The sequence below is a fragment of the Callospermophilus lateralis genome, chromosome 7 (assembly GCF_048772815.1).
Source record: "Callospermophilus lateralis isolate mCalLat2 chromosome 7, mCalLat2.hap1, whole genome shotgun sequence".
Lineage (NCBI taxonomy): Eukaryota > Metazoa > Chordata > Mammalia > Rodentia > Sciuridae > Callospermophilus > Callospermophilus lateralis.
In genome coordinates, this window is record NC_135311.1 from 97,018,954 (window position 1) to 97,041,764 (window position 22,811).

Below are 22,811 nucleotides of genomic sequence, written 5' to 3' on the forward strand. Positions count from 1 at the left end.
ATTATTTCAGTTATCAAGTTTCTCGTCTTTGAAGATAAGGATGTTGCAACTTTCACATGGGAATTTCATCTTCTGTTTTTAAGGTCAGAATGACTTTTTCTTTCTCTTTTTTCTATTTTCTTTTTTTTCAACTCTTGTTTTTCAAGTGCCTCTGACCGAGCCTGTCACTATGCCAGAGCATTCTTAATCCTTCCTAGGTAAAGCAGTGTGTTCTAGTATTGTTGATGTTGTTGCTTTTGTTATTAAAAAGGATTCTGAAGTTGCTCAGTGAAAAATCAAAAGGAATGATTTACTTATTTTTCTACCTCTAGAGATTTGAAGGCATTTGAGGAAGCATCATGTCTTCAGTTTGGAAGACTCCCCCTAGGTCAAATGCAATGCCTGATATCGTTGTGAAAATCATTGGAAGCAAACACTTTCGATACCTTGCAGAGAAGCCAAAGATGTAAGTTTCCTGCTTTAAAAATATCTTTATTTCTTAGATGACAATGAAAATTTTTTAACCCAGAAATTTACATTTTAAAAATGCCATCCATGGAAAATTAAGTCATTAAGATGCAGCAGTGGGGGTAAAACGGTGTTGATAACTTCTATGTGCACTGTTTTCCTGATATTTTTCATCTTTATAATTCCCCATACTCCTTAATTACTTGGGTTGGTTTTCCAAATAGATGGGAAATATGAGCATTATGAAATTTATAAATATTAATGGAGTATTGCTGCTTCTTTTCATCACGTTTGTAATCTACCACATGTAGTAATTTGGGGACAGGGAGGGAAAAGAGGGCTGTTAGTCAATTTGCTGTGAATTAAAGGAGTGGGATTAATAATGAATCATAAGTTGTAAGGTTTTCACTTACTCTTATTCACATTGGATATTCTTCTAAGCAGCACCTTATAGAGCACAGGTAACATGTCTTTCTTCCCTTCCCATCACAGCCACAAGCAAGAACATTCCTATGTCTCAAAAAGTCACTAGATATTTGGCACAGAAGGGTATAACTGGCTCATCCTTGCAGAGTTTTGATGGTTCACAGAAGAAAAGCAAATGTTAGACCTACGTTTCTTATAGAGGACACTCCATAAATATCATCTAGTCAAGAAGTTTGCCTTTTCCTCTTGGGATTGTTTCCTTAGCAATTCCCTCAATTTCAGAAACCCACAGACTGAATAAATAAAAAAAGATATGGCATCATTGAACATAGGTACAGAGAGCAATGGTTACCAAACCTGACTCTCTTCAAAATTGACTAAATATACATTCAGGGTCCAACTCAAAACCAACCAAATCAGACCCTCTAAATGCAGGTCACCAGGAATACGGTTACAAAGGACAGGCTTCACAAAGGCTGTTAGAGCTCCATTGTGTTTTGCCTCTGCACCATCAGTATTGTCGGTCCAGAGAGATCCCAAAGTGAGTGCTGTCATCAGTGTCTGTCGGCACAGAGAAATGTGCTTGATGGCACATGACTGAGGCAGTGGAGATCCCTGCAGAACTGAGTGGTGTGAATTCAAATCCTCGTTCTGGCCAGGCACAGTGGTGCATGCCTGTAATTCCAGCATCTTGGGAATCTGAGGCAGGAGGATTTCGAGTTCAAAGTCAGCCTCAGCAAATTAGTGAGGTCCACAGACCCTGTCCCTAAATAAAATATAAAAAAGGACTGAGGATGTGATTCAGTGATTAAGTAGCCTGGGTTCAATCCCTGGCACCAAATAAATAAATAAATAAATCCTAGTTCTGTTCCTTCCTGACCTTTGATATTGGGAAAGTGATTAACATTCCTGACCTCCAATTCTACATCTGTAGAGATTAAACAACACTTATTTAGTAGGGTTGTTGTGAGAGTTAAGTGAGAAAAAGTATACAAACACCTTTTCTGTGCATCTGATGGTCCACATGCTTTAAAAAAAAAAATGGTTCTGCTATTATTACTGAAGAATGTCCTGCTATGGAAATTTAAATGATTAATGAAAAATCAAATCCTTTTCTATGAAATACTTGCCATTGCTTTTATATTCTATGCCTAGCAGGCAGGTTATCTGTTTTGCAGATGAGGAAGCTAAGACAGTATGATGAGGTAAGCAATCATTTCAAGATCTCTGGTTAATTCTCTCTAACTGTCAAGTAAGGAGAATTAGACACCTGGCTCAGAGCTCCTACCTGAAAAACGACATGACCACTCTCCTGATTCCTTTGTTTCCTGAGACTGTTTGTTTAGCCTCGTTCTATTCAAAAACACTCTACTTTTCCAGGTACATCAAGTATAATATGTTTCTAAAATGAAAGGGTGGAAGAACCCTTGTCCTTTTATAACTGGGAAAAATTTCCTGGATCTGAGAAGGTACTCCACCTTTATTTTTAAACTTCAGGAACCAGGGAATAGATAAATTGTGAAATATAATATTTATCTCTTCTGTGACACTCTAAAACATGGCATTATTTTTATGTAGAAGGTGCTTTATGTTTTCTATGAACTTGATACTATTGCCGGGATGACCTGGGACTATTAGTGTGCTTTGCTAAAGTAACTGTGTATGGTTCAAAAATAAACAACTGTGAAATGTTTTTTGTTGCTGAGGTAAGGAGAAACCCATCTCTAGATTGTCACGCGTGTCCTAGAGTTCCTCTCCTTTGAAGTGTCTACACTCAAACCAGAGCCTGAGGGTCTTTAGGTTGAAATAGTTGAACCCATTAGCCAAAGTCTATACAAGAAGCACAAGTAACCACCAAACGGATAATCTGAATTTAAAGAAAATCACAAATTAATAATGGATAGATAATAAATCTTCTGATTTTACCACATATGACTAAGATTTCTTGTAGGACACGTGTTAAAGATGGAATAATATACCAGACCTGAAGATTTAGCCAGCATGTGAGCTTGCTAAGGTTGCTGTAACAAGCTACCACAACTGGGTGGCTTAGGACAACAGCAGTTTATTATTTCACTGTTTGAGAAGCTTGAGGTCCAAAGCTAAGGAGTCTGTAGATCTGTGCTCCCTCTGAAGGTACCAGGAAAGAATCTCTCTGTCTCAGGCCTGTCTCTTTGCTTCTAGTAGTTCTCTGGCTTGTAGCATCATAACTCTTAAGTTTTAGGGTTTTTTGCCCTGACTCCACCTATGTTAAAATTTCTATACTTTATGAAGACACCCATCAATTGGATTAGATTCCCACCCTACTCCAGTAGGACCTCATCTTAATTCATTACATCTGCAATAACCCAATTTCCAAAGAAAGTCATCATTTAGGTGTGGGGGTTAAGATTTAAACATAGAGACTTGGTAGAGACAATTCATCCTTAACAACCAACCTCCTATTTTATGAATGAGCAGAGACAGCAAAGGTCTGTGGGCTTACAGCAAGCTGCTAAAGTTGTGGACCAGTTACAAAGAACTGAGACTGAATTGGAGCACTCCCTCCCTCTTCCCTAGGTTTAGCTTGTACAATTGTTGATGTAAAGGAAAATACTCAACACCTATTAGTATACAAATTTTCCATCAGGAGATCAGCCTACAGAGAGCAAAGAGTACATCAAATGGCTTGTATTTTGTGCCACCAACATTTATCTTTTAGATCACTTGCAAAGGAGCTCCTTGCCTCTGATTTTCTTGTTCTCAATTCTACTCTCTGAAGCCTTATTGTTCAGTGTGTAGTTCATGGACCAGCAACACCATCCTCACCAGGGACCTAGTTACAAACAGAACCTCAGCACCATCTCCAGATGCACTGGGTCAGAATTTGTCTTTTAGCCAGATACCCAAGTGACTCTTATGCACACTTCAGTTTGAGAAGACCAGTTTCAATTATGGCCAGAATGATCTTTCTAAAATACAAACCTGATCATATTGTACCACCCAGATTTGCCTGCTGTTCCTGTGGCTCTCATAACACCTCTACAGATACTTATTGGTGACTTCACATACATCTCTTTCTCCCTCCTTTAGATGTAAATTCTATATGTACAACGATATCCTCAGCACAAAGGACACAGTCTTGTACATGTTAAAAGCCCACTGCATGAATTAGAGCAACATAGTTGCCAAAAAAAATTAAGATCTAGAAAGACAATACTTGGTTGCTTTAAATAAATCCAAATCTAAAGACCCATGCTATTAAAATAAGCATGCAGATGTTCCTCTGGAACCCTGATGAGTGAACTTTGATACTGTATCCAAAGAAAGATATGCCAGGTGACAGCAGACATATTTTTTTCCTTCATTTACAAAAAGGAAATAAGAGTGGGTAATAAAAATCACAGAGCCAGAGGCTTGTGGACCATCTCTGGTAAGTTGTAGGCCAAAGAATTAAATATAGCATTAATTAGGAAAACAAAACATGAACGTGATTATCTCCGTGTTAACTGAAAACAGTTTGGGCCACACTCATCCTATTCCCTTTATTGAGGAGATCACGGCAGCCTAAATGAAGGAAATGATAAAGACAGAGTATCTTTCCAGGTCAACAAATCACTAAGAACATCTTTCTCATAAAGTCCTGAGACAAGACAGAATTGTGCATTGGACACTATTGAGGTAGGCGACATTCTGTAATGGTCCATTTTCGGTTTCTACTCAATACAATTCCACAGATTAGATAAATTATAAATAAAATAGATTTACTTTGGCCCATAGTTCTGGAGGTCCAAGTTTGAGGACACATAAATGTTGATGGGCTTCTTGCTAGCAGAGCCTAGCAATGGAGGAGAGCTTCACACAGCAGACACAAGTAGTGTGTGTGTGGTGTGTGTGTGTGTGTGTGTGTGCACGCACATGTGCATTTGTCTCCCCTTCTTATGAATTCCCCAGCATGCAATGGTGGGGCTTCACCTGATAACATTCTCTAATCCTAATAACTTCCCAAAGGTTCCACCTCTAAGCACCATAGTCAGATTAAGTTTCCATCCTTTTAATACCCCACAATGGGTTCTTAAACTCTCACATGAGTTTTGGAGAGAACAAACTATATTAAAGCCATAGTATATACCAATGTGGTGGTGATTAAAACAATTGTTATAAACACAACCAGCTGGAGGTAGGAAGGATTTGTTTGTGGCCATGTTCTTATTCAACAACTTTTGAATTCACAATCAAAGGAAGACAGACAAATGATTGTACATGTAAGGAAGTCTTGACAGAAAAAAAAAAGGCTAAAACTAACAAGATCAAATCAACAGAAAATATACACAAAGTTTGTCTTTAGATAAGTGGACATGTTTGTGATTATGTGGTATAAACGTCTGTTTGGTCTGCATTGGAGCTGGGCATATCCGGCCAGAGAGATCTGAAGCCCTCTGCACTCAGTACTCTGGAGTTCTGTTCTTCATTCCGGATGCCATATTATAAGAGTGATCTGGCACATTAAAAGTGGAGATAGCCAAGGGCCTGATGAACAATCCATTGTGGTAGAACCAGGGTGTGGCTTGTGTCCCAGGGAAACATTTTAAGAGAATCTAAATCTTGTTGAAGAGAAGAGGCATGGGTCCATTTCAAGAAACCCCTGTGAGAAGCTTCCAGTGAATAAAGTTGATCTCTGTAGTTCCATCCAATGCCAAAATTAAATGACCAAAGCCCTCTCTTATTTCACACATTTCTGTGATATAGCATTATTAAGCACAGGGGAAGCTTGCTGTAAACTTTTATGGGAAAAGGATAATAAATATATGTCATAATTCGCATTGATATTTATAGCCAAGAAATGTAAACTTCCAATATTTTCCTATTTGACTTTTCTGGGGCCCATATTCTGTCATTTTTCCAATCCCCCAAAGTCATTCATATAATAAGTTCTTTGTCTCTTTTCTTAAATGTTTCTAACTGAAACATTTCTAATTGAAACATTTCTGATGGTTAATGCTAAGTTGTAGACATAAATGCATATGTGAAATTCTTTCCACAAATAGGAATGACACCTACTGAGTTCCAAACCTTGAAGGTAGAGCAGTCCACCTAAAGTTCTAATGGTTGGAGACACAAAACATGTAAGCAATGTTCATCCAAATGGGGATAGTGCAATGAGGAAAAAAAGAAAGGGATTGTAGGGGTATATGGATCACAAAGGGTATTTCTGGAAGGCCTCTCTGAACGGGTGACTTTTAAACTAAAACTGTGGAGACATGCAACCAGAATTATCCACGAGAATTGTCTCAGGTTAGTGAGCAGTGAGCTGACTAAGACTGGCTCAGCCTGCATCCCAGGGAGCAGGCCTTTGCTACCAATGTTCCCTAAAATGAGTAGGTTCTTTTCCCCTTCTGTTTCAGAAGAAGCGCCTGCAACTTTCCACAGGCCACAAGCTCTCCAGATATTGGGCATGTGGTTTTTCCACCAACCTCTAAAAATAGCACTTAAGTTGAGTGCATAGAGCCCAAGCAAATTTTTTAAAATCTAAGATTTCCTTGTGTTTTTCTTATAAAAAGTATGAAGTCAGTCAGAGAGGCCAGGAGGGCTAGACTTCTGGGCTGTGTGCCACCAGAGGAACTATGGATTTCATTCTACCTATGATGGGAAACCACTGGAAAATTAAGAGCAGAAGAGAACACATCGTATTTCTACTTTCTAAAGGATGTCTCTATCTACTCAGGGAGTGAAAAGAGAGACCATTCAGGGTTCCCTTGTGGTAATCAAGGCAAGAGATGGTAGCTAGTTGTAGTCCCTAAATAAACTCTGAATAAACTTTGTGATTTAAAAATTCAAGAGCAGTGCATGCTGTATGCGTGTGTTGAAATATCACACTGTACCCCATTAGGAGGTACATTGTTATATGTTAATAAAAAATGAATTTAAAAAAATAAATAAAAATTCAAGAATCCTACTTATTTATGTTAAAGAAAAAATTAGAATACTATATCTTTGTATCTTTGCTTTTCTCAGTACAGAATCTACGTAATACCTTAATATCCATGAACTTAGCCTCTTCTTAAAATTGAACAAGAATATCAGACACAATTGTCTCCACTTTTTATGAGTTCAAAATGATGAAATAATATATGAAAATCATGTTTCTCTTCAAAGCTTCACTGCATTAAACAGTTTCTTCATTACGCTTCTATAGTGACTTTTATTTTTTTGTTTTTGATTGTTTGTGTGTTTATTCTAGGCACTGTTAGAAGTATAAAGAAGAGACCATTTGGGTTCTATTATGGTGAAGACATGGTTTTTTACATCTCTTGAAGTGTAAGACCAAGGCATAGGTCCTTAAGAGTTCAGGGCATTATGTGAGTGAATGCTAAATGAACACTTTACAAAATAGATGCCTACTGATCCCCAATCTGAGACTCTGAGATAAATGTTGTTATTTTTACCATTTGAAATTCTATATTTTAAAAAAATCAAAGTCAAAAACAAAACAGTATTTACAATGTATATGATGAAAAAATTAAATTTTTTGTTGTACAAAGAGCTCCCACAAATCAATAGGAAAAAGATTAACAGTCCAATTGCAAAACTTGGCAATAGAACTTGACAGAAATTTACAAAAGAAGAAATAAAACAAATAGGAGATACATAGGGAAATTCACATCACATGTTAATAAAATAAACAACAAGATTTCAACTCAGAGTTGACAAGGGTTTAGAGAAAAAAATACAGGCTAATGGACTTTTTCAAGTATATTTATCTAAAGCCTTAAAAGTCTTTGTACTTTGGCATGAAATATATATATATTCTGTAGAAATAATTGTGGATAGATATAATGGTTTAGTTTGAAAGATATATAAAAAAGTGTACGTTAGAATGTATAATTAGAAATCCAAATTATGATGCTCCAGGGAGGGTTTGGTTAGGAAAGAACTAATTATAAGACATAGGCTGAGATTAAGAGACCATAAGGTACAATGTATGAATTGTGGTCTACTAGAAAACAGCATGGATATTCCTCGAAAACTTGGAATGGAACCACCATTTGATTCAGTTATTCTACTCCTCAGTAAATACTCAAAGGACTTAAAATCAGCATACTACAGTGTTGCAGCCACATCAATATTTACAGCAGTTTAATTCACAATAGCTAAGCTAGGGAACCAACCTAGATGACCTTCAACACATGAATAGATAAAGAAAATTATGTATATATACACACTGGAATAACACTCAGCCATAAAAAAGAACGAGTTTAAGATTTGGCAGGTAAAAAGATGATCTGGAGACTATTATGCTAAGTGAAATAAGCCATTCCCAAAAAACCAAAGGCAGAAGGTTCTCTCTAATATGTGGATGCTAACACACAATAAGGGGTAAGGGGGAGTAGAAGTTCATTGTATTAGACAAAAGGGAATGAAGGAAAGCAAAAGGGGATAAGAATAGGAAAGACAGTAATTAGAATGAATTGGATATGACTTTCATATATTCATATATGAATATATGACCAGTGAAACTGCACACCATGTACAAACATAAGAATGATTTCCTAATTAGAAAAAGTAATACTCCATATATATATGATATGTCAAAACTTATCAAAAGCCTAGTCTCATGTCTATCTAAAAAAACAAATTTTTTTAAAAATGAATCATGGTCTAACATCTGCAAGATTGGTACCAGCACTGGGTCTGAAAAGATAACTGGAGGAGAATGTTGCTAAAACTAAATGGAGGAAGCATTCTGTAGCTCAGGCCACCTTGAGAAAAGTCATAGCCATTGGTCAGGAGACACAGGTAACCTGAATCAGTGCAGAGAGGGAACCACCTCCTGCCAGGGCTATCCATTGGCCAAAAACAAGCAGAATCAGAGGACATGGCAGCTATTGAGAGAGTCCATACAGTCTCTGAGATGGAGAAGAATGTCAAGGATCTTAGAGCAAAAAGAACAAATTTCACAGAACAGCAATGTTTAAATGAATAAAAATTTGGCAACAAAAATAATCTTCAATGCATAGGATACAATGAGATACTATTTAGACACTTAAAATATTATAGTGACATAAGTATTAATACATTGATTTTCATATTTTCAGCTGGATTTTTTAAATTAAAGATTACAAAGCTATATAGTTTTCCTTTGGTTTACAAGCAAAACAAAATAAAAGTTTCTGTACATGTGTATGAAAACTTTTTTATAGATAATATAACACCTTGTCACACTTAGGATAGCCAGTTAAAATTTGAAAATAATACAAATTTATACTTCTATGTATACTTTTAAATCTATGATTTCTCCATGTATCCCTGACTTAGTTCTATGAAGTTTGATAAAATAACATACTAGTAAATACTGTTCTCATTTCCAAAGACCTTGTGGATACATTCAGGGGCCAGTACAGAGCCAGAACTTTTATTCTACATCTTGAGTTGGCTAGAAGATCTGACTCAGAAACTGTGCTCTAAAGCATGGAGATAATTGTTGAAGAGGTCATGCAGTGGCACAGTTATTTTGTTTACACTTGCTAAAGTCAAACCAGAGAGAATGCAAATGCAAAGGACACTGAATTTCAAGCTGGTAGTGATTGGCTCAAAGATTTAGAAGCTGTGCAGTCTGAAGCCCCTGGGGATAATCCACCTTTGTACATCATGATACAACAATGTTTGGGGGGTGGTTCCCCGTAAAATTAAGAAAGCCTGATTTGTAAGAGTTTATTTGAATGCTAATTAATTGTCCTTGTTTTTGTTTTTTTTTTAAGTGAGGGATTTCTACAATTTGCATTTAGCATGATGAGATGTAACAAAGTTGGAGACAGATTTCATTAATTCCTTTTTGATCTATTTAAATAGACTTTCCTCAGTTCCTATGTACTGTGACACCTTATTCTTTTGAACATTAGATTTGCCTGCGGGTAAAGAAAGTTTTAGAAGCCCAGAGGAAAGAACATCTCTTCTGTACCTAGGTGATGAGGGAGGTGTTTTTAAGGGTAAAGAGCTTTACCTTGTGACTAACACAGAACTACCATTTGTCCAGTGTTCTCTGAGCACCAGGCTGGGAGCTTAATACATTATCCATCTTATCTTGATAAGATTTATTTTTCTCATTTCAAAGGAGAACCTAAAAATTGGAAATGTGAAATAACTTTCCCAAAGTCACACAGCTTAATTATGTTTGGGGCTGGGATTCAAACTCAAGTCTTTGGGACATAAATTGCCTGGCCTGGCAAGTACTATATACTGTACTGCCTGAAACTTTGTGTAAATTTAGCAATATATTAGAAAAGGACTTCATTTTGTTCTCCATCCTGTTGTTTCTCAAACTTTGGTGTACATAGGAATCATCTGAGATGTTTTCTAAAAATATAAAATTTCTTGTCCTGTTTCAGAAACTCCACCTTAATAGGTTCACAATGATACATTCCCTCTTTTATCATCCAGCTTCCCGCATGATTATGGATGGGCAGTGCGGGCTTAAATGTCAGAAATCACTGCCTTTTTCTCTAAGAACAAGCCCACCCTCCTACCTGGAATAGTTCTCCATCTTGTATGCTCTTTCAGAGGCCATTTCATATGTCATTTCCTTTAGGAGTTATTTCCATTTTCCTTAAGTAAATTTTATTTGAACTTCCCCTATGGTTCCATGTCTCTTTTTATATAACTTCTATTTTTTTCTATGATCACACTATATTATACATTTCTGTTAAAATGTCTGCTTCTGTATTTAAATATGAGATCTTTAAAGTCAATACATTATAAATACAATGTGTAGATTGTACACCCACCCAAACTCTACTAAGAAGGGTATCATGCATAGTTTAAAAGATGGATATAGAAAAAAAAAAAAAAAAAGCATCAGAGGGGCTGGGGATGTGGCTCAAGCAGTAGCGTGCTCGCCTGGCATGCGTGCCGCCCGGGTTCGATCCTCAGCACCACATACAAACAAAGATGTTGTATCCGCCGAAAACTGAAAAATAAAAAAATATATATTAAAATTCTCTTTCTCTCTCTCTCTCTCTCTCTCAAAAAAAAAAAATCAGAGGTCCAAATGTATCTATCACTGCAGTTTTGTATATAAGTGAGGATAGGCTGCAGGAAAACAGAAATGTTGTGATGGGATTTTTTGTAAGTTAAAAGTAAATCATATAAAAGAACAATTGCTATTTGACTTAGTTATTAATTTTGCAGCTGTCACCCTAATTTGAGATATCACTTTTATTCTGTGAAATACTGAACTTCAAATGCCATGAAAAATAAACTTGAAATATTTTCATTACTGAGAATTTGTCTCAATGTTATGAGGAAAGAAATGAGCTACCCTGTGAATAACTTCGGGAATGTAATGAATTCCCTTTCTTAGAGAAGGAACAAACCAAGACTGAATGATCACTTAGAAGTTCTGCAGGAAGACTAAGTTAGAAGATGAACTAATTGACTTTCTATGATATTTTTTTTCATTAAATTGATTGAATTTTAAGAGGAAAAGATAATTTAAAAAACCCTATTGTTTTATGCTGGATAGTTTGTAAATTATGAATATGAAACTGAGGATTTGGCCCAAAGCTTAGTTCTTTACTATCCAGCAAGGAGACCTTGGACAATTTACTTAACCTCTTCGGTCATTAGATTTTCTCCCCTATATACTATTGTGACAATAAAAGCTATTTTGCAGATTATTAGGATAAAATGAAAGAATTTATATGAATTTACATGTGATGACTGACACATGCATTTAGCAAATGTCAACTAGCGACGAGGAAAAGACGGGGCAAAATTTGGAAGCTGAATTAATTTTTTTTTAAGATGTGAGAAACATGCTCACCTGTCCAAACCCAAAGAATGGGCTCAGAGACACAGGTATAGCAAAAGGCAAAATTTACTTTAATGTGGATCTTAAAAGATCCATGTCTTGCAAAATCTGGTGTCTGGGGGAGAATAGGCACACCTAGATCAGGTACAATCAGCATTTTATCCGGTAGAGCGCAAGGTCCCTCCCTCATTTCCTCCTTGTCTGAGTACTATGGGGTATACAGTCTTTTCCACCATCGCCTAGGTTTCACTGTCTCTTATTGGGTTATTTAAAGAAATATACCTGAAGTCATCCCCACCTTCCTTTGTTCTCTTGTGACAGGAAAGTCCCCTTGGATGGAGTGCACAGTTTATCTGTGTTGGTCAAGTCAGGCCACTTTTTCCTCGCCTCCTGTTTGTCAAGGGACTGTGAATTTTTCCACTCTGGTATTAACTTCTTCTACACTTTTCATTCTGTCCTCCCCTCCAGCAGTCTTTCTTAAATCCCAAGTCATTTCACATTTAAAGCTAAATACTGTATTTCAAATTGGAACACCAGACTCCCTGTTTTTCACAAAGATCTTTCTGAAGACCAAATTTCTATGATAATGATGCATTATATAGCTCCATGGCAAAGAAAAAAAAAAAGAGAGAAAGAAAACAGAAAAAGAAGAAAGAAAAAAAGAAAAGAAAAAAAAAAAAAAAAAAACCTTGTCCTTCCTCATTTGCTACACACATTAGCACAGGCTTCAAGTTTCAACTCCCCTGTGGAGTTGGGTAAGATTTTTCAGCTGTTCTCCCTTCCCTTTCCTATTTTATTTTTTATTGTCTTTTTTTTTTTTTTTAAGAAAAGTCTGGTTGTGTTGATGAGCACTTATCACTTCTAAATAAGAGCATGCTTTCATTTATTGAAATTAGATCCCCATTCACTGCCCTGGCACTGTCCAGGCTGTCTACTCCAGAGGGTTTAGGGCCTGTTAGTTGGCGCACAGTTGGAAACTGGGGGCATTGAGTGGCTGCCAAGGCTGGCAGACCTTTAAGATGGCATCTGGTGACCTTTTGCTGAGCCCCCTGGGTCGTTCATTTGAGATTTTATGTTCCCGGCAGGGGTGTAATCCAAATCAAATGTGAGATCTGGTGAGGTGGAGTTACACAGGGTAGGACCAACAGGGATCCCTACATTGCCTTGGGCAGAGGAGGCTACTGCAGGTCCTTACCGTCCTCTTTCTAACCCTGAGACTCTGAGCTCTGGTAGAAGGTGGCACTGAAGGGCTGGTTTATAGCGAGAGCTCAGTGTGAGAGAGGGAGCAAAGGAACTGTTTTCTCATTTATTTATCATTCTGCAACAGCACAGCAATCCTCCCTAATTGCCCTAGTTCCTGGATGACACTGAACTCTTCATGACACCTCCTGGAGCAGCCTGGGGAGGTCGGAAGTGCGCATGTGGAAGCTAGCTGTGTGGCGCTTCGAGAATCATCCATGGCATTCTTTCCCTTTCTTTTGAAATGGCAAATTTCTATTTTCAGTAATGTAGGTAGCTAGCGCACAAGCCTGGAGGGAAGAACTGTGAGTTCGTGAACAACATAACAACAAATGTGTGCTGTGGGATTGTTTGTGCTAACCACAGGCACAGGCTGTTTCTCAGCGACAGTCATTTTCATGTTAATTTTTAAAGTGCTATGTATTTTTTTAAACAGCTTTTACTTGAAACAGATTTTACAGGTTATTTTTGGTTTTACATCCACTGTGGCTGTTTTCAAAGAGAGGCAGATACATTTCAGAATTTCTCAGGCCATTCTGTCCTGAGACTGCCCAGAAAAGGGTTTTGAGGGTAATTGAAACAAACATAACATATAGTCCTTGCTTCCATCCAGCAGAGAATTTCTCTGCTCCACAACTATTTCTGCCTTCAAAACTTGCACTTCCTGCTTTGGTTGCCTGCTTTTTTGCTTTCTGCTCCTCCAGAATTCCAAACTTTGGTGGACTGTCTACATACTTTATTGGTATAAAGGGTCTGAGTTTGCAGGAAACCAAGTAGACTTGGGTTTAAAAGCTAGGCTCACTACTGAAAAGCTATGTAGAACTGGACAAGTCACATGAACTTTCTGAGCCTTGATTTCTTCATGTTAAAAGAGAATAATATGAGCACCTGCCTATGGAGTTGATAAATAAATTAAGGTATATAAATGGCTATAGTGTTGGCTATCATATAGTTAAAAGCTCAAAGCACAATTTATTTTTGTAATCATTGCAGACCATAGTTATTTCTCTTTTTTCTTATCTTCAAATAGTATTGGTTCTTTATAATATTCATTTGGCATTTATTTATATGCTAACTATGTTTCATATTTTTATGTAATTTTCATACCAACTTCTTTTAACACTTTAGAGAAATATATCTACATTTACATAAAAGTACACTTGTCAAAGCCAACCACAAAATGATATGATATACCAACCACACAAATATGATATATCCATTCACCAAACACCCAGATCAGGAAAGAATAGACCAGTATCCCAGAAGACCCCCACACTCTCTTCGGTATTCTATACCTTACAAAGATAACCACCATTCTGTCTTGTAGAATTATTTATATCAATTGTTGACTTAATTGTTTGTGTTATTTTTGTGCAGCCAAATGAAAAGTAAGTGTGTTGATGTCAGGAAACTAATATCTCCTCTCACATCTCAAGAACTGTATGTCAGATATATATACTTCTTGTAAGATTCCCATCTTGCACTGTTACCCTTCCTCTGAACCTATCTTGGAAAGTCCTAGTCATAGGTGAGCTCCATGAAGACTAGTGTTCAATCCGGAGGAGAGTATCCAGCCATCTAGCTGATACTACAAAACCTGTAGTCTCCAACTTAACTGGCCCCTGTCTTATTTTTCTGATCAGTTCTCTTCCACTCTTCAAACCATCTGTCTTTAATTCTGACTCTCTATCTCACTATTTTCCCCATGAGACCTAACAAGTTATGGTCCCTTGTCATCAGAGGAAAAAAACTCAAGATGTCGACAATCTCACCAACCTCTTGTTACCACGCACAAACAGTTGCCTAGAAACACCCATCTCACTAACACCTTTCCTGATGTTCCCTTCCTGCTTCTTTCCTCTCAGTGACATCCCATTTCCTTTTGTCAGATTGCAATTCATCAATGACATCCTCTCCTTTCTCCAGGTCTGCTGGCTCTTCACCCAGGTCCCTGCCAGCTTTAAATATGACAATAACCAGGCGCCATCTGAAACTCACATTCCACATCTACTCCCACCCTATCTTTCCCCTCTTACAGTCAGAATCTTCACCAAGGTCTTTATGCCTCCTGTCTACAATTTATCCCCTCTCTTTCTTCAGCCACTTCACTCTAGGGTTCACCTCCATTATCTCATAGGATCCCCATCTCCCACGACACGCATGCAACATCCTTACAACTAAACCACACAGATCCTTTTCAGAACTTACCTTTCTCAGCAGTGTTTGATCTCTTCCCTCTCCCTGGATTATCCTCTTTGCTTGGCTGCCAAACCCCCACTCTCCTTGTTTCCCTCCTACTTTACTGGAAATTGCATTTTAATATCCCTTTAGGGAGCTCTCTTCCCTCCATAAACATGCTTTCCATCAGAGTTCTTTCTTAAAATTGCTTTTCTTCTATGCTACCACTTCTACAAAAGGATGACCATAAAAAAATACCCATTCATTCAAATCACTGCCTCTCATTTGACCTTATTCAAATCAGCAAATACTAGAGCAAAAATTTTATTCTCAGTTAACATGTCATGCTTCAAAGTGGATTCTTTGCACCATATCAAAGGAACTGTTAGTACTTAGCCTTCTGGTGGAAAACATATCTACCTTGAATTTAATTTTTTTTATGATTATAAATGTTCTCATTTAGAATAATAATATTATAAGATAGACTATGACACACATAGGGCCCAATTTTTCATATGTCTGGTTGTATACAAAGTATATTCATACCAATTCATGTCTTCATACATGTACTTTGGATAATAATGTCCATCACATTATACCATCATTTCTAACCCTATGCCCCTTCCCTTATTATCCGAAATACATGTATGAAGATATGAATTGGTGTGAATATACTTTGTATACAACCAGAGATTTAAAAAATTGTGCTCTATATGTATAATAAGAATTATAATGCATTCTGCTGTCATATATAAATAAAAAATTAGTTTTAAAAAATATATAATATGATATAATGTATTAAAACACAGTATAATACCCCAAGTTCTATGATCCAGAGACACTTACTGTTAATTTCTGGCATTTTTTTCTAGACTAACTAAATAAGCTCACACATTACTTACATACATTTTATTTGTTGAAATAATCATATTCTTCACTTTTATGACTGGGCATTTATTTGTGTCATTAAAATTAATCATAAATATTTTAATGGCTCTATAATGTCTATCCTATGAATATAGGATCATCCAAGCATTACTACATATTTTAAGTTTTCAAATTTCTTCTATACATTTTTTTCTTAGTACACATTCATAAAAATTGACCTACTTCATCAAAAAGCTTCAGCTGTCTGACTCTTAAGGAAATCTTATAAAGTCATCTACTTCAAGTATTATGTCTATTTATGTGGCATTAGTATGGGTGTTTCTTATTTTCAGAAATGTTTTCTACATTTAAAATAACATTATTGTTTTGATTCAGAAGTCTTTAGTTATTAAACAAAGTTGGCTTTTGGTTAATTTTGTTTGTTATTTATATATTTTTAAAAACCATTCCTTCCATTTTTTTTTCTTTCTCCTACCTGCTAAATATTAAATGTAGATGAAACAGTACTGAGAGAAAAAGAAATCTCCATGTGAGGCATCTGAGGAGAGACAGAGCAGAGCAGAGCTAGAACTGGCAAATTGTGCTGACTTTCTTCCTTTTCTAGTTGCAAAGGCTGAAAATACCTGTTAGATTTGTAATTGAGAAATGTAATAACCTTTAGGGCCATTTTTCACACTGTTCCCAGCTTCCCGTAAGGGTCGGGAGAAGATGGATGGGTGATATTTATGAGGAAGTAGGGAGGGAAAAAAAATGAAACCTGGAAAGACAACAGCACTCTCTCTATGGCAAATGATCCATAGACAAATACCAACATTTACTTCTGCATTCCACTCTGCCGAGTTAACGATGCTCATGCCACCACACTAACACCTCCTGTTTCTCATGTCACCCTACTGTTTGAGGAGTCTGCCCCATGAGTAACAAAGTGCAAAACTGTTTCTTCACAGCAAGCAGAATGAGAACCTGGAGGTGGAAACTGAAACAGCGCTCCAGAACCCCAGGACTGGGAATGCCAGGGAGATGAGTAGGGATGCACCAGCTCCCGCTGACCCCTCTGATCACAAAACCATGGATAACCAAGATGACATGGAAGAGGGTAAGCACCCAGCCAACAACCAGAAACCAGAGAACCGCCAGAAACTCCTAACAGGAACATACTGTGGCAGATTCCTGGATGGCAAAGTGAGTAACGATAAATTCCCAAGCTTTTTTTTTTGTAATTTACTAGGAAAATGGAAACGAAAATATAGGGTCCCACAAACACACACTTGTACACATAAAAATTAATATGTTTTGCATGAAATGGAAATTAGAATCATTACTTTTTCAATCTGAAAATAAATTTCAAGATCATCTGTATACTGCATCTTTATTGACCACCAATTGAGTTGGTCAACCTACTCTGGCGATAGCTAAATCAGTGTTATTCAGTAGTAACTATAGTGATTAAATATCACTATCTGTGCAAAGTTCTGGCCTGCTGGAGGAGCAAGGTCTGTCTGCGTTCACATTACAGGAAGAGAAAATTTATTTTCAAAATCCAATGCAACCATGTCTAAATATCAAAAAATTATAGGCCAAAAACTATCTTGATAGAAATATGTATCACTGCATGTTGTTAACAATCAACCAAACAATCCATAGCAAACTGACTTTATAATGATGAATCTAAATGATTAGTAATTTGTAATTAAAAAGCAAGTATAGCAGCAATTGAAAACTGGATCTAAATCAAGACAAAACTAATGATTCATTGATAACAAAGTACAATTTCCAAAAATTGCTGAAATTGCAATTAAACAGATACATAGGGTAGGAGTTTTGCAGTGCTGCCAAGCTCTAAGTGACAGCCAGATATTTTAATAGAATACTGATTAGGGTCTGCAGAAAACTCTAACATAACTATTTTTGGTTGAAAAATTTAATAGCCCTTTTAAAATCACTGAGATACTATCTGGTCTTTAGTTATATGAGAAAAGGACTACCTGGAGAATTGTGATCTTTTGCTCATAAGAATTACTCAACGTATTACAGATTTTGAGTAGTGGAAGCATACCAATGGACGTGACACATTGCTCCATAAGGTCTAGTTCAACACTGAAGTCCATTTATAAAAGTGACTCTCTCAAAATGTAAGTGGCATAGCCTAGATTGGAACCAGGGCCTCCTAGTCTCCATTTATTGAGGTTTTGTGTTTTTTTGGCTTTCCCAGAATGAGTTCTTGAATTTTGTTCCTTCTTAGAGCAGGAGATAATGAATCTGGAGAGGTGAAATAATCTAGTATAAACTTCTAAAGACTTCTGAGTTGTACTCTCAAATTTGACTCTGACATTGATAAATTTCTTGTTGTTCCTGTTGCTTCCCAAGGATGATATTGGTAATAATAATTCAGTTAAAAAACCCTTATTATTGACTGCTTGCATGTAAATTTTATTATTAATAAAATTAACAAATAGTGCTACTATTAATAGGTAGCACTATTACTTCCATCATCGTGGTATGGATGATAAAACTGAGACTCAGAAAAGTTGAAGTGACTCAGGTGTGCAGGTAAAATGTTTACCCAGGTCTTTTTAAATCTTTTTTTTCCTTCTTCTTCACTTGAATTTTTAATTGATCATTCTAATTATAAAATATTACATATTCATGTAGAAATTCTGAAAAAGAGAAGGAAGTAAAACGTAACCAAAGAAACTAGTGGTTCTCTTGCCCTTGGTTTCTCTTCTTTTCTCCATGCATAGATACAGAATGGAATCATTATGTGTATGTTCATTGTTATCCTGCTCAATTCACTACATATATAGAATTCTCTCCTTGGAATGAAAAAAAAAATCATCCTACACATCATATTTAATGACTCTGTAAGAGTCATATTCAGAACTAACACTTGGATAGCATTTGCTATGTGCCAGGCACTATTCTAATCTTTTTACATATATTAACTAATTTACTATTCCCAAGCACCCAGTGAGGTAGGAACTCTTATTATCTTTAGTTCATGGATAAGGAAACTGAATAACAAAAGGTCAAGTGACTTGCCAATTTCATAAGGCTAACTAGTGTCAAAGCCACAATTCAAGCCCAAGTAGTAGGTCCTGAATCACTAAATTGCATCTCTTCCTCTCTATAGATAGAATGTGATTAATTTAATATGTCCCTTATGGGTATTTAAGTCAATTCTAGTTTTCCTCTTACAAATGGAAATTTGTTTCTTGACACTTCTCCTAATACATCCACCCACCATTCATGCTATGAATTCTGCATCCACCATTGCAATGGTCAGAATGTTCATTGGGTGAGCAGCTCTTGGACCTCCGTGATCTGGAATCTTTGCTGGCTCTATGGTAGCAGAGAGAGGGGATTTACCTCTCTTTTCTCAGAACTCATCAGGGTTTTGTGGGAGGCTCAGCAGGGCTAACACCCAGCCACCAAATTCAGGAAGGCCTCGTGGGAAGTGTGGGGACTGACTAATTGGTTCTGTCTGCCAGGCAAGCCTGTAATGCTGGCTTGCCAGATGGCTGCCACCGTCGCCGGCTACAGAGACCCTCATTACCACCTTGACTAAGTGGTAAATGGAATCCTGCCGCAGTTACAGAAGCAAACCAATCAGAACTCCTTCTAGATCCTTGTCACTCACACATAGATGAAAATAAGTTTCCCTGCCTGGGACATAACAGGCAATCTGGACTGGCTGAATTTGCTCCAAAAGCAAAGTTGCTGATAAAGAGGGAGCTAACATGAGTGAAGCTGGGCAAGTGTGAAATAACAGATTAAGTTCAATGAGTATCATTGGTAGGAGGTAAATAAAGCTGAAAATGCGGCAAGAATCCATTTTAAGTATATGAGAACAATAAGGTATTGTATAGATCAACAAGTACAAAGCTTGATTTCACAAATGAAAAACAAGAGACCCGGGGGGCTTCAGTGATTTGTGAAGGTTCATGCGAAGAGAGCTTGTTTCCTCTTCCCATCTCCTTAGGATGTTTCTCCTGGAGAGTCTGCTCCTAATGGGTAAGTCTTTGAAGATGCATATATTGTTATATTGTTTTTCAGAATCATTAGCTTTGCCTTCTCTCAGAAAAATAAAAAAAAAAGTGTGATGAGCAATAAACTCAGTAACACAGTTTCAAAAATAAAATTTGATCATGATTTTTGCATCTGTCAGCATGAAAATAAAAGTGTGCTTTAATTTTAATAGTCTTCACAGTTCACTGCTTGGGCATGATTTTCAAAACGCTTTAGCATGTATTTTCCTTGTTACACTCCCATGAGGTAGGAAGAAGCACATGATTCTATCTTCATTGAATAGATGAATAGGCAGAGGTCAAGGACCCTCCTGCCTGGTTGTGTATTCACAGTGTATTCACCATGTGCAGAGCAGAACCTGTGATCCTGCTATTCCTTTGGTAGTCTATATCTCATAGAATGATCCCATCCTTCTTCCATTGGTGCCAGCAAGAAACCTGAGCATACTTTCCTTCTCTCTCTCCCCCTCACTCTGATGTCCAACCAATCTCTGAGTCTTTTCCGCTTTTGCACCTTCATGTTTCTCAGAATGTTTTCTTTCATTTGTTTCTTCTGTTATCACCCCAGTCAGACCACCATTCTATCCCACCAGTGACTTTAGTGTTCCTCAAACTACTTTCTTTTCTCTAAACCCCCCTATCTATACTGGTTAGCTATTATAAATCAATACTGCGGTGTAACCAATCATCCAGTACTCAGTGGTTTATAACAATAATTGAATATGCTCATATTCAAATATATGAGCCAAGGCAGCATTTACTGATCTCATGTGGGTTTTGTCTGGGCTTGGCTGTATCTGCTTATTTGGTTCAAGTCTGCTTGTTTTTCTTATTCTGAATCCATCGGGTCCCTCCAAGCATGTTCATCGCATGGTGATAGAGGACAAATTCAACTACTCAAGTACATTTTAAGTCTTTGCTTATGTCATACCCACTAACATATTATTGGTTAAAGCAATCAGTCCACCACAAGGCCAAGCACAACACCGATGAGTCAGTGATTTTATATATGCCATGTAAATAGAAGACCTATAGAATTCAAAAGAAAAATCTACCTAATATAATTTGTGTATGGTAAAGTTTACATCACAAATGAACAGGGGAAAGATGGACTTTTTAATCAGTGATATTGAGATTATTGGAAAGTCACACAGAAAATTTAAATTGGGCCTATTCCACATATGTCATATATATATATAATGATATATTCCAAATGGATCTGAGATTTCAGTGTTAAAAAATAAAATTACAAATAGCATAGGTAAACATGGGTATTTCTTCTAACTCCTGGGCTGAAAGAGAATTTTCTTAACTCTGACTCAACATTCACATATACTAAGAAAAAGAGTGAAATTTTCACTATTTATTTATGGACAAAACCACTGTAAGCAAAGTGCCAAAATCGGAAAAAATGAGGAGAAATTTGTCATTGATATCATGATAAAATATAGACCTAACACATAGAATTGTCTATGTGAAAAAAGAGATTAAACTATTAGAAAAATAGGCAAGATAAACAAACAAAATGAATTTGTTTTTACAGAAAAACAAATGTAAATGTTTCTTAAACTTACCAAAAAACAGTGCCTTGCTCTTAATAAGTGGAATCATAAATTAATTCTTTCTTACAATAAAATTTTCTTACTGGCAAAATCAAGAAATTGATAGCATGCTTTGTTTAAAAGCTGTGGCAAAGAGATACTCTACTATATCAATAAAGGAAATTTAGAATGGAACAACCACTTTGGAAGAAAACATTACAATGATTAGAAGCTCTTCCTATGTATTTAGTTTTTAGCATGAAAATTGCACTTTCAGAAATCTATTTAAAGAAACACTGGAAAATTATTAGAGGTTTCATTCAGATATTACTTGTTATACCAAAAAATAAACAACTTAAACAACTTAAATGTTCATCGATAAGGAATGGCTGAATAAACAAAGATACATCCATATATGGAGTACTATGAAACTAAAAAAAGAAATTATGGGGTTGGGGCTATACATCAGCTAGTAGAGTGCTTGCCTCACATGCACAAGGCCCTGGGTCCAATCCCTAGCATCACAAAAAAAAAAAAAAAAAGAAAGAAAGAAAGAAATTAGGAATTTTTACATACGTATGTGTGTGTGTATACATACATATAAATACTGGTATTTATCACTGTATAAAATAATCTAACTACATATATTATTATTTGAATAAAAGCAGAGATATATAGATATCTCTACCAAGTATCTACCTATACCAGATATCTATATACCTATTCCTTATGATTTTTAAAAGGAAGGAATTAAGAATTTTGACTTTTGTTTGTCTTTGGTTTTTTGTTTTGTTTGTTTTTGGAGGTGTTTTTGGTTTTGTTTGGTTGATTTTTCCAGTGCTAGGAAACAAACCCAGGACTTCATACATGCCAGACAAGGGGCTCTACCACTGACCCACATCCTCAAGTGCTTTTTGGAAAAAGTAGTTATCTGTTAAAAATAGATGGAACAGGATTGAGGGAATCAAAAATAGGAAACATTTTTCTGAATAAATCTTGTGTTTTGGGCATTGGAACTACATAAATATTTTGCACATTTATAAAACAAAATTAAATATTAACAAAATCAATTCCTAAAATAAAAAAAAGAAGTTAAATCCGGTTTAGTTGTCCATTGCTTTGTAACAAATTGCCTCAAAAGTTACACTTAAATCAATAAACTTGTATTAATTCTCACTGTTTCTGCAGGATAAGAATTCAGGTACAGCTTAGGTCAGATATTTTGGCTCAAGAGCTCATGATATTATATTCCCAACATCCCCTGGGAAGGCAGTCCTCTGA

The 22,811-nt window shown here is 36.4% G+C and overlaps 1 protein-coding gene across 1 annotated transcript in view; it reads left to right on the forward strand.

The window, feature by feature from the left end:
- Positions 1 to 338: 338 nt before the first annotated feature.
- C7H1orf87 (chromosome 7 C1orf87 homolog) overlaps positions 339 to 22,811 on the forward strand; it is a 77,657-nt gene continuing 55,184 nt past the window's right edge. The window contains exons 1-2 of the mRNA XM_076863477.2: positions 339 to 445; positions 16,912 to 17,146. Of these exons, the coding sequence (XP_076719592.2) occupies positions 339 to 445; positions 16,912 to 17,146 (342 nt within the window). The remainder of the gene's footprint in view (positions 446 to 16,911; positions 17,147 to 22,811) is intronic.